This window comes from Apteryx mantelli, chromosome 1 (assembly GCF_036417845.1).
Source record: "Apteryx mantelli isolate bAptMan1 chromosome 1, bAptMan1.hap1, whole genome shotgun sequence".
In the NCBI taxonomy this organism is placed as follows: Eukaryota; Metazoa; Chordata; class Aves; order Apterygiformes; family Apterygidae; genus Apteryx; species Apteryx mantelli.
Window position 1 is genome coordinate 2,413,247 of NC_089978.1, and position 12,378 is coordinate 2,425,624.

General features: G+C 46.1%; 1 protein-coding gene across 1 annotated transcript in view; it reads right to left on the minus strand.

Moving 5' to 3' along the window:
* The window catches only part of LOC106492560 (disintegrin and metalloproteinase domain-containing protein 9-like), a 35,131-nt gene extending 23,237 nt beyond the window's left edge, over positions 1 to 11,894 (minus strand). Inside the window, exons 1-6 of the mRNA XM_013952421.2 lie at positions 11,825 to 11,894; positions 10,814 to 10,896; positions 9,898 to 9,962; positions 8,945 to 9,023; positions 8,148 to 8,224; positions 4,040 to 4,235 (exon numbers count right to left, since the gene is read on the minus strand). Of these exons, the coding sequence (XP_013807875.2) occupies positions 4,040 to 4,235; positions 8,148 to 8,224; positions 8,945 to 9,023; positions 9,898 to 9,962; positions 10,814 to 10,896; positions 11,825 to 11,894 (570 nt within the window). The remainder of the gene's footprint in view (positions 1 to 4,039; positions 4,236 to 8,147; positions 8,225 to 8,944; positions 9,024 to 9,897; positions 9,963 to 10,813; positions 10,897 to 11,824) is intronic.
* Between the last annotated feature and the right edge of the window lie 484 nt (positions 11,895 to 12,378).

The window sequence follows — 12,378 nt, forward strand, 5'->3', positions numbered from 1 at the left end:
GAAAGGCGCCATTTACTGAACCCGGATTCCAGCAATCTCTGGAAATAAGTTTTTAGTATTTCTTGCTTGTGTCCTTTGCACATTTATTTGTGGATGGGCAGCTCCATGGTTGAAAGAAAATCTATCGTAGGTGCGACACGCTCAGTCTTGAACCATGAAGAAATGAGTGGAGATAGTGGGCTGGTACATTTTGTGCATCCAGCGAATTAATTGCTGGTAGCACCTAATGGGTTAATGCGCAATCGGGAGGATCATGCTTCTCTTTGGAGCCACAAGATTGCTCAGTAGCTGCAACGTCCCGTCTCTGAGAACGGCCAGCGGATGGGCACACAGTGAGACCCCCGGTGCACTGCTTTGTGGGTTCTTCCTAAGACAGGAGTGCTGGCTTTGAGTCTAAAATTCTGGTTTTAAGAAACGGTATTTACTTGTTGACATAGCAAAATACTGCAGTGTAATCCTTGGAGTGTGATCCACATGAATGGCAAGCAAAAGCCAACTGTCACGTGTGCGGCACTGAGCTCTGGAAAACTGGCCTTAAGAATTCCCTGGAGTCCAAGGGCTGCCCCATCTTCTTGACTGGGGTAAAGAAATAGCTGCAATAATCACTGTTCGCCCCGTGCTGCGGAAGGGAAGCTCAAATTCGAAAGCTGGGAGGAGACCACCATCATCACCCCCTCCTGCGTGAGGGGGTTGGCTCGCAGAAGGACCTTGGCATGAGATGGACGAGTGAACTGGGGCTAGATATGGAGAGACACCAAGCCGTTGTCCCCAGCGGTATTGACTCCTGACACACTCTCATCTGCTCTTAGAGCATCCCAGGGTGTGCAAGATCTGCAAATTCGATCAAATAGCAAGGAAAAAAAGGAGGTAACCCTGCAAATGGCAAGCTGGTGGCTCTGGCATCAGCTGAGGTGGGAATGACGGAGACACCATAGCCTTTCTCCTAGAAACTCTCGTGTGTCTGAGATAGTAAGAGAGGAGGAGTAGGTTTCTACCTCTCAGAAATATGACTTTCTATCATTTGGTTGTTGCAGAAGTATGCATTGCTAAAAAAAGAATATTGCTTAAGAGTCGTTTTAAACAAGGGGACTCATCTCTCTTCTCAGTTGAACAAATACTACTTTATTAATATTATAAATTATTCCATTTCTCTGGCATCTTCTCAGTAAATTCAATGAAATTATAGTAATTTATAAAACTTTGTTTCCACCATGGGAGCTGATAAGTAATTCTTTCCTCTAAGTGCTTAATATTATTATCAGAAGGCAGCATCTTCGAACGTCACTATTTCTTTCACTGACTGCAGTTACAACATGCTGACATAGGACAGACTGTTGCTATTAATAATCCATGCTTCTAGTTACAAAAATAATACTTTATCTCAGCACTTTTGAAAGCAGAAACAGCAGTGACAAAAGTCTTCCCAAGCTCTAGAAAGCACTCATAAATCAAAGCAGATAAACTTTTTTTAACCAAGGCACTTCTGAAAACAACATCAGTAATAGCCAATATCAAACAAATGATGTCAGAACAAATTAATTGCCTTTGATAACATGGAAATAGGGTTTCCGAACAGAGGAGAAGCAAGAGATGTGTGCATTTTGACATCATTAAAGGTTTTTTTCACTCCATTTAAGCAAACCAGGGCAGTACAGTTCAGGTTTGCTTCCTATAAGGCGTATACTAACATCATTAGGAAGTGAGATAGAGAAAGCAGTTGTTGCTGTTTATCTCCAGGATGTAAAGATGCATTAAATGAAGTCCCATGGGAGTCAGGCCTGGACTGGAAACTGTTCAACATCGCCTCTATCCCAGGAGCCTGAGGTTAAGACAGAGTGCTGGCAGATTTGCAGACAGCTCCGTCAGAGAAGTGTGATGAAAGTCAGGACGAAACTCAAAATTATTCTGCTGTTCAGTGAGGGAAAAGAAAGGCGAACAAAAAGGGTGCAGGAACAAGAGAAGCATCAGTAAGGCAGGTGAAGTACCCTTCTCCCTTCCTCGGTGCTCACAAGACATCGGCAAAAACACTGCTAAGAGACAGGGGACCCACGTGTGGCTACAGGGAGCTGCACCCTAGGGCCCCTCTGGAGTCAAGGGAAAGGCAGAGGCACTTTCGCAGTGCAAACAAAGCTATTCAAACATTTTGGAGGTTTCTCCAGAAAAGGTTTCTCACATCCTCAAAGCACCTATTTCTCTCCATTGGCTATGAAGGGAATTTTGGTAATTTGCAAAGATACAGGTATTTACGGGACAGTTTACAGTTCAGCAGGGAGGTGCCAGGCAGTGATGTGTTCATGAGAAGCAGGCGATAATCCCATCCCTAGCATGTTAGTCCAGTAACCAGAGCGCTCACGAGCTGTACTGCTAAATAAGATGTCCAGGGAATAGTTTTGGGTGCTCAACTGCTCCTCTACTCCCTGCTCACTTGCTCCTTATCTCTGTTTTGCACTGTTTCAGCTAGATCTCTCCAGGACAAATCTGTTATGGAGGGGATTAACCAGAGCAGGCTGGATGTGAGCTAAACCTTGGATTCAGCCCCTTGGCCCTCTTTTATTTAACACTGTGGATGCAATCACAGCAGCAGATATTGTCTATAGGCCTCTTCTGCTGGGGCAGCCTCCTTGTGGTGAGATGGTGATGCCTTTTGCACATTTTCCCAGTTACTGGTGCACTAACAAAGAAGATTCCAGCATTGGAAAAGGTTTCCCAGAGAGGCTGTGCAGTCTCTATCTTTGGAGCTTTTCAAGATCAGACTGGAAAAGCCCTGTGCAACCTGGTTTGACCTCACAGCTGACCCTGCTTGGAGCAGGAGGTTGGACCTGAGTCCTCCCAAAATCCCTTCCAACCTGAATCACCCTATGATCCTGTAGGATGGAGATCAAGACTGTTGTCAGTCTGAGAGGTCAGTAGCACCCACTTCCCAGGAGCACAGCCCACACATCAAGCTTTGTCCATCCCCAGGTCTTTGACTACGCAGCCCTAGAAGAAGAAGGTCTGGAGAGAAGAGTCATGGATTCAGACCTCTGGTCCCAGGACAAAGTCTGTGTTTTCCCTTCTGGAGTCATGCAGTAAAATAATAGATTGCCAATAGATTATCTATCTATAATAGAATGTCAATAATAGATTTAAATTGCTGCTTCTGTAGCTTCTGATCACAGCATAACTAGAAACATGTCCTTCCTCTCTAAAAATAATTAATCTTTTAATGATTTTAATGGAAACCTTTAACTGCCTTTATCTCCTGTTTCCATACAAACTGGCAGAGATGTCAACTCCCCTCTTTATTGCTAACTTAAAAAAATCTTGCTTGCTACTTCCACTTTCATTTCAACCAGGACTTTTAAAAGTTGGATATTTTTTTCATGATTTCTGAGATTAACTGTGCGGGAAGGGATATCAAGAGAGGATCAAACCCCGGGCAGGATGAACTTCACCCGACCAATCCCTGATGAAGTGTTATTTAACACTTTCACAAGTCTTCAGAGGATTAAGATTCCACAGCCTCCTCAGGTGATTTACACCTAGCTTGCCAATTAATCATTAATAAGCCATTTGAATATGGCTTTGCTTTATTCTGCAGTCATCGCACCTACAATCACACCTCTCAGCCCAGAAAGCTCTTTACACCGCTAAAGCAGTATGAACAGTGAATAAGCAGAAGAGGTGCATTGCCTTTCCACCCCCAGGTCAAGATCTCTTCCAGGGCTGATGTAAGCTGTGGATGGATGAGTCTGTGAAATGCTGAACTGCTCTATGTTTGAAAGGAAACGTCCGAGAGAAAGAATCGGGTCTTCTGTTCTCACTACTAAGTTTAGGCATGGCTGAAAGTATGGTTTCCATAGCATGAGACAGTGCTTTGCTCATGATAACCACACAGAAATCCTGCTAGCTTTCAGACCTGCCAATACATTATAGCTTGAAACCCTGGTAACGTTCCTCTGAATACAACAGGAATTTCCAATACAGTTGGATCATTCCCATATTCCTTATATATACACACTAACATGCAATACTACTCTAGCAGATGAGGAACTCTTACTTCAATAACAAATATTTTACGACTCCCATTTGAAAGGTCTCCATCTTCAGGCAGTTCATCTTCATTTTCTTCAGGCACTTGGCACAGTTGAGACGGGTCGCTCTCCAGTGCCTTCCGATGAATAAGATGTTGAAATGTAGAGGAGTTTTCAACAGGTTCAATTTCATACCTCAAATCGCCGATTTGCAAAAATCCACTGCGAATTTTCAAACAGAAAAGCAGCTAAGCGATTTGATGAAAGTAAATGGCTTTTCAAAATATTTTATAAATATGAAGAGAAACAAGGTGTACGAACCCTTAAAAGAGAATCTAAACAAATGAGCTGGAGGCAGCCATGTGGATCTTACCAGCGGGTGGGAATGCAGGAGACACTTCTGGGGCTTCAGTGCTATTTGGATGAGCCTGTATTTTATAGTTTTTAGAGAAGAAGATAAGGAAATATTCCTTTTAGCTCTTTCATAATGCTGTTCCTACAGTCAGGGATCCAGTGGGAACTTACAAGGAACTCACTGAAAAGATCTCCTAGGGAAAAAAGTATCATGTCCAACGTTTAGGATGCATAAGACAGCATGAAAGAGCAATCATGCAACATTGGGGAAAAGTAAAGGAGCTACAGATGAATTTCATATATTGAATGAAACTGAGAAGGCAATAAAAACTCTGGGCTACTTATCTTTCAAGGAGAATCTGTCTGTAAGATCTGTTTATTTATTTAGTGGGAAGACGCTATGGCTAAATAGGCTGCGTCCATTAATAACTACAGGAATATGTCACTACTGGCACAAACAGCAGAAAAACAACCTGAAGATGAGATCCCATGAGGGACTGAGAGGAGGAATAATTAATTCTTTAAAAAAACCTGTAGCAGTAGGGTTAAAAAAGAAGAGAAGATACCTCAATCTGAGAATGGAAGGACAAAGTAGTAGCTGTGATGGACAGTTAATGTATATTATGTTCTGTTAAGATTATGGCTAGACAGGTGGAGTTCTGGGAGCAGGGAGCAGATGTCTGGATGGAAAGCAGGATTTTCCCTAGGACACAGAGGACATTGCCTAGTCTGCAACAGCCCAGGGAGTCCCTAAAGATTATTCTAATAAGCATGCCTGGAGGATAGGACCCACTCTGAAGGTAGGCAGAGGAAGACTGATTTCCATAGTTTTAATTTTTATTTGATTTTATGAAGTTCTGAGTTTTCACTATTTTGAAAGCTGCCTCGTTTTAGTCTGTATCTTAAAAAAACTCACTTAAGCAATTCAAAGACTTTTTGGGGGGCTTGTTTCAAGGTGAAGGTGCAGGTGGGTCTACCCAAATCTTAGTCCTATGCCTTGATCTCATCAGAGAGGCTAAATAAGTCTTAATTCTGCCAGAGTTCAAATTATTTAGTTCTAAAATGTCCAGAATTACTGGCTAATATGTCAAAATAGGAAAGCATGGCCTCGCCAAACACTGAGCTAGAAACCTGGAAGACTTAGCAAAGTCAGTTTTCTTAGTACTCAGTTGGTGGCATTCATCAAGAAGATCTCAAATTGGAGAAAATGACCTTTTTCTCACCCTGAGAGTATCCAGGCTGTGAGGAGAGCTAAGATGTGAGTGTGAAGCTATCTGCAGCTGTGTTGACAGGAGATCCTTTAATGGCAGAAGGGCTTTTGATCACTGAACTGAGAGGCACTTCAGGTGCTGAAACCCAAACTTCCTGGATCAGGCTGGGGCTTTGTCCTGCCTGCTCTTACGTACTACCTGGGCAGGAGCAGAATTGGAGAAAATCCACAGAGAATTGGGAATGCAGCCAAGAATTACTGTGGAGGGTCTAGTTCTGGAGCAGAACTGTGGGCATTTCTGTTTGATGTCCAAGGCAACAGTACTGATCTCTGTGTAATCTCAGTCTTGGAAACCGCTGTCAAAATATTGTTATGAATCTCTCTGCAAATGTTGCTCACAAGCAGGAACACTCACAGGCACAATTTGGGATCGACACTGGTGTCTGCATCTTCTGAATGCCCTGAGAGCAGGCTGAAGCCAGCTCTGAATGCATCTTGTGTGGAGCCTGGCGCAGGAGTAATAAGGATGCAGAGTGCCATTATCCCAGGATGGTTCTGAATGATGCCGAATGGTGAGACGGTATGTTCATGGTCAAATCTCTTCCTGCGGAGGAAATGCTGTGACAGCTAAGGAATCTAATGGCTCCTCATGTTCCTTAGGTGTTGAGTAAGAATTTAGGTTTAAGAAGCTAAAATTTCTAAGGTGGCTTTGATCAAGGTTGTCATTCCATAAAAAGTCACCCTTTATTATCCAGTCCTTGAGACGAGGAAAAACCTTTATATTTTGGTGCCTCATATATACAACCAAGGCCAATACTTTTGTAAAGCTCCTTAGTGCTGGACTAAGATTCTACGGTGCTTCCTGAGCCTAGAAAGATACTATCTCCTGGTGGACTGTACTAACAGATATGAAGCATAGCTCTCTAGGTATTTTTAAAAGCTCTATCTCAGTCCTAAGACCCAAGATGCAACGTACTCAGATCCCCAGTGGCGATGGCTGGAATGTTACTAGCTGATAAAATGATTTACTTCTAGAAGTCATTGGAGGTTTCCTAGAGGTTTTCATGTGGCTTGGATGACCACTGGGTCACTTCATCTGTACACGAAGAAAGTTCATGCCTTCAGAAGGAAGGTCATCCATCAGTCTTTTGGTAGGTTAGATAACTTTTTCCCCATGAGGACAGTCAAGCAGTGGAATGGGGCCCAGAGAGGTTGTGCACCTCCATCCTTGGAGGTTTTTCAAGACCTAACTGGATAAAGCCCTGAGCAACCTGGTCTAACCCCACAGCTGCCCTGCTTCAAGCAGGAGGTCAGACCAGACACCTCCCAAGGTCCCTTCCAACCATTATCCTGTTGTCCTGCATGTCTGTGACTGAGCTGTGGGTGCCCCAAAAGGGCAATTGATCTTGCTGAAGTGTCCTGGCCGTGAAGCAGGGCCATAGGTGGGAGAAGTGCAACCCTGTGCAGGGGAGAAGGGGGGATCTCACGGGGGATCGGCCTCGTGAGCAGCTATTTGCTTTTTCTGCAGACTTGCGCTTTTTCACCTTTTCCTGACTGTTGTGGACCATGGCTCTGCAGCCGCTGGGGCAGAGGGGGATCCCAAAGAGCAGGTTCACCCTCACCAGGGCTTTCCCGGCTGTTGCTCAAGAGTTCAGGGATAGTGAGACTGTGCATGGAGAAACGCGCCTAAAGCACAAGAGCTGGATTTTGGTCTAGAAACTTAGTAGCTTGGGTTCATCTCCTAGAGACGCTGACTGCAAATACACTACGTACGCGGGGAAGCAGCAAAAACTTGGGTTTTGTGGCTCACAGAGGAACAGTTTCTAGCCGGGCATTCACCAGGGACAGCCCACAACTGCAAGAAGGGTTTTACATTATTTATTTGTTCTTTGATGCACTTTGCAAAATCCATCCTTTCCATGAGCTTTTGGGGAGGTCCCTAAGGTGGATATTTTTGGAGAAGATTGACAGCTTTGGATTGATAATGTTGTAGCGGGATAATGTAAGTTCAATACTGTTCAGTTAGACTGCTCAGCTGGGGATGGCTCATTTAAAAATTCTCTTAACCTTCATAGGAAAGGCTGCACTGGTATTTCTTTTTGCTTGACTATTACTACAAAGTAAATGAGTTCTACGGGTAAAGACCTCGAGAGAAATGGCCACAATGTTCATGGGCGACCACTGGTTTAATGATGTAGCTCCGGGAAGTCTGATTTACAAGAGACAATGATGCCCTTACTGCTTTGCATCGCACGTTCGGAGCTTGCAGTGTCAGAAATAAATATATGCAAAGACTCAGAGCTCACCTAAAGAGGAGAGTTTCTCAAAGGAAAGCAGCAGAGCGGTGCTTATTTAGTTGACTGCTTTGTAAAAGTAAATCTTTGGCATGCAAAAGCTTCTACCTGCTTGCACTCTGAGAAAAAGAATACAAAGCACGTTCTTGGGACAAGGATTCTATTAAAACTTGATTTTCTATGAAATGGGAGTGTTTTAAATCTCTACTCTAGATACTGTAAGATCTGTAATGTATTTTTTTTTTTAACTACGCTTGAAGATTTGTATTTTAGTACCTGATGCCGAAGCATGTGCTGAGGGAGACGAGGGATCCTGGGGAGCCTTCCACGAAGCCCTCGTAGTAGCAGTCCTCCTGCAAGGAAAAAAACTACATCAGTGAAGGGGCATGTAAAAAAACACAAATTAATCCTCAATCTGTTTGGAAAGGGTATTTCATGTGCAAAAAAAGTGAGGATGTAAAATGTGAGCAGGGAAAAAACACAAGCCTACATGGGTGAGAGCAAGTCCCAAAAGGCCATTAAGTGGCACAGCCTGAAAGGGAAAGTCTTGAACATGAAGACAAGGCACCAGAGTTTTCTTGTGCTTGAAAACCGGGAGTGAAGGGAGAAATCAAAGCAGAGTTAATTAAAGCTATTTGGAAGTCCAAAAATGTTTCATCAGAATCAAAACATTGAGGAAAAACACTTTGAGGGTCAATACTGCCTTCTTTAATAATAGAAAATAAAACATTTTGATAATGATGAAATAGTCCTTTTTGGTATTTCTAGTGTTTTTTTTTTCTTTTGATGGCATAAAATTACATTTATTTAAGAAACTTTAGAAGTTTGAAATTGAAATCAAGTGTTGTTCCGATCAATCTGAAATTGTTTCTTTTTCCATTTTTATCAGCTCTTTATGCAATTTCCTTCTTTCTTTAAACAAAAATGTAAAAATAGTGGATTTTTAGAAAATTGCCTGAAAAACAGAAAGCCATTTCTTGCTTAGATTCATTGGTATAATCGGATGACCCTGAAAGGAGGATGGTAATTTAGTTCTACTCAACGTTGTGTCTTTGACATACGTCTAAACTTACCTGAATGTACGGATATTCGGTTATTAAGTCTCCCTCTTGATTGTAAGTAAAAACAGGGAGATCCTTGGCTATCAAATTTCTGAAAATCAGAGCAGAAATCCTTAAAATTAGAGATACGGAGCGCTTCCCCTTAAGCGCAGCTATTTCGTTTCTCTCCTGCAGGCTGCAAGAGACGCCTGGTAATTCGCTTCCCCAATTGACGGCGAGTCCCAGACCAGTGCCAGAGTTTTGGTAGGAGAAATCCCGGCAGCAGGAGTGACTGAAGCTACACAACGTCAGACGGAGCCAGTTCCCCGGCTTTGAACCATGCGAGGCGGTGACAGATGGACAAAAAGGTGATTACTTAAGACATATGCATTTATGTACTTTGAAAATGCTGTTCGTACGGACATAGGAATGGCCGTGATCATTGAGCGTGTGCATCCGATCTGCTCCTCGTGCACGTGCAGCATTTTAAGCCCTGGACGTAGAGAGAAGCCCCATCAACCCGCATAGCAAATATCCCTGGAATACCAGTCTTCTGATAAAAGTTCCAGCTGGTCCAAGGCTGGGCTTCAAGATCCACAGGAAAGATGACGGACAGCCCCGGGTGCTTCCTGGGATCCCGCGGGCTGGCTGGGTCCCACCAGGAGCTGCCGTGCCTGGAGAGGGCCCGTGCGGGGTGGCCGCAGCTGCAGCGGCTCAGCACACGGGTGCTCGCGGCACGCCGGGAACGTGATGCAGCCCCGGAGAGGATGCAAAAGGCACCTGCTTGGATAAAGCCCCGAGCAACCTGGTGGGACCATGCTTTGAGCAGGAGGTGGGACCAGAGACCTCCCGCGGGGCAGGCAGGGGATGGGAAGTTGTCCTTAACTGTGGGGAGCAACCCTGGCGCTCGGAGCAGATTAACCACAATATTAGACCGGTGCAAGAGTCGGAGAGGAGGAAAAACTCGGGAAGGAGCAGACACTTACTTCGCTTGCGCTAGATGGATGACGTGGTGATTTCCTTCTGCTGTTATTAAATATGACACCTCCTCCTAAATCATTTGAGATACAACATTTTAACATTTTCAAGATTTAACTCAACGGTTCCAGCCTTCCCTCATGAAAACCGTTTAGCACCTCTCCTTGAGCATGTTCCCAAGGGTGATTTTCCCAAGGAAACATCTTCTCGAGAGGTTACCCTCACTCGCTCACCCTGTTTAGCGCCCTTGGTTCGTTCCCGCTAACGGCCGCTGCCAGGGACGGGCTCCCGGGCCGGGTGGACACGTTCTGGCCTCGCGTCCCTGATTTTGCAGCCTCCCGTCTCAAGGAAAGTGACTTTGGGAGTGTTAGAGAGCGCAGCCCCCTTTCCTCAGAAAAGCTGCTTTAATTTTGCCATTTCAGTCTGTTCCTAAGTAAAACCAACTCCAGGCTGAAAAAGGCTCGATATCTGGACTCCCAGGGCAGAAATGTTTTCAGAAAAACATTGAAAGCCTTCCGTTGGCAGAGAAAGGCTCCAAAACTCGGCCCCAAACCCTTTCATGCAGTGCCATATTGATTGCTCGGAGCACGGTTCCCGTTTTACCCTTTGCCAAAGACTTCTTCTCCAGAGCCTGTTTATTTTTAAGAATCCCCTTTGTAGCATTTAGCATTGTTGAGATAGCACTTAAAAAGAAAAAGAAAAAAAAAGAATTAAAAAGCTCTTTTTTAGGTATTTGGCAAGTCAAAAGCAATAAGTTTGAAGTGACAAATGCTTCCGCCTCACCCAGCTGGCATCTGGCATGTGGAGCCGGGGAAAAAGGCACAATTTCCCAAAATCCCAAGCTGCCCAACTCGGATTGGGGAGCTGGGGAAGCTAAGCCAGGTGCTGGCCGGACCAGCAATAATTTCCTAAAAAGCAAATGACCTTTGCGAGCGCCCCATGCCTTGGCTCCAGCTTTCTCGGCACCGTTACTTCGGAGTAGAGGATTCTTGATGTTTCAAAAAAACCTAGAAGAAATAAACTGCTGAAAATGGATATTTGAATATGACTGAGCTACGGTGGTCTCCCGTCAGCTGAGCCTTCAGGAAATGGTTCTGTTCTGTGTTTAAGGGAAAAAGAGCATTATTCACACCAGATAATGAAATATTTCCCACCCCTGCAATGTAGAAGGAGGATTTTAAAGGGAAGTTGTTTTAAAATTTGGCATATTTAAATTTTCAAGTCCATCTATCTTAAATTAAAGGTATAAAAGAGCTGCTTGAAGAGCTCTTGTTGCTGTTAATACTAATTTCTAACGAAGGCTAGGATACAAGAAATTCCAGCGAACATTTTTCAAAGGGAGAAAATGAGACGATTTCTGTAATTGCAAGGTGATACTGAGCCTGACTTTGATCTCAAGCAAAAACACAGAATCAAAACTGATGTGGGATCACAGGAAAAAGAACATCGAGATTTAATTAACAGCATTTTGTGAGAGCCAACGAGCTGGTCTGGGAAGGACGTTGTCCCAGGAGCCACGTGCCCAGGATGGCAGAGCATCCTCACCTGCATCCCTCACAAATGTCCCCAGCCCATGTCCCTAAGCCCACATCTCCAGCCTGAGTCCCCAGCCCCATGTCCCCAGCTGGTATCCCCAGTCCATGTCCCCCATCCTGCGTCTCCCATCCCACGTCCTCCTGCTTGCATCCCCTGCCAATGTCCTCCAGCCCATATCCCTCAGGCCACGTCCCCAGCCCGAGTGCTCCAGCCCACGTCTCCCAGTTTGCATCCCCCAACTCACATCCCCCATCCCGTGTCCCCCAGCTCACGTCCCTGACCCACGTCCCCAAGCCTGCATCCTTCCACCCGCATCCCTCCACCCACGTCCCTGTCTCACATCCCGCGTTCCCCATCCCGCCCTCCCCTGCTCCCAGGCTCCCGGTCGCTGCCCCTCACCTGGGCAGAGGAGCAGGATCAGCGCCGCGACCCTCGTGCCCCGACGGGGCGGGCAGAGCGCCGGCCCCATGCCCGCGCTGCTCGCCGCCCCGGCCAGCCCTGCTGGGACACAGCGCTCAGCCCGGCCGCCCTGGTCCTGCCCACCACCCTCGGCAACTGCCCCGGGTCATCTCCAGCTGCCCCAGCCCCTTCCCTGCCTGCACCCGCTTCTGGCCCCGTCCCTCACCTCCAGCGCTGTCCTAACCCGTGCCCCACGCCTGCAGCATCCCGGGGTGCAGCCCCCCGGCCCCAATCCCCATCTCCCACGGCCCCTCGCTCCGTCCCTCCAGCTGCCACCCTGACCCCCCACCTCCCCCCGTCCTGGAGCTGCCCAAGCCCCCCCGTGTCCAGCCCCATCGTCCACCCCAACTGCCGTGGGGAGCCCCTCCGTGTCCTGCCTCTCTGAGCTCCAGCTGCCACCTGGGCTGGTCTGCCACCTCCCGCCATCCCGGCACCTCCTCCAACACCTGTCCAGTCCTGTCCCGTCCCATCCCTTCTCCACGTGCTGTTCATCC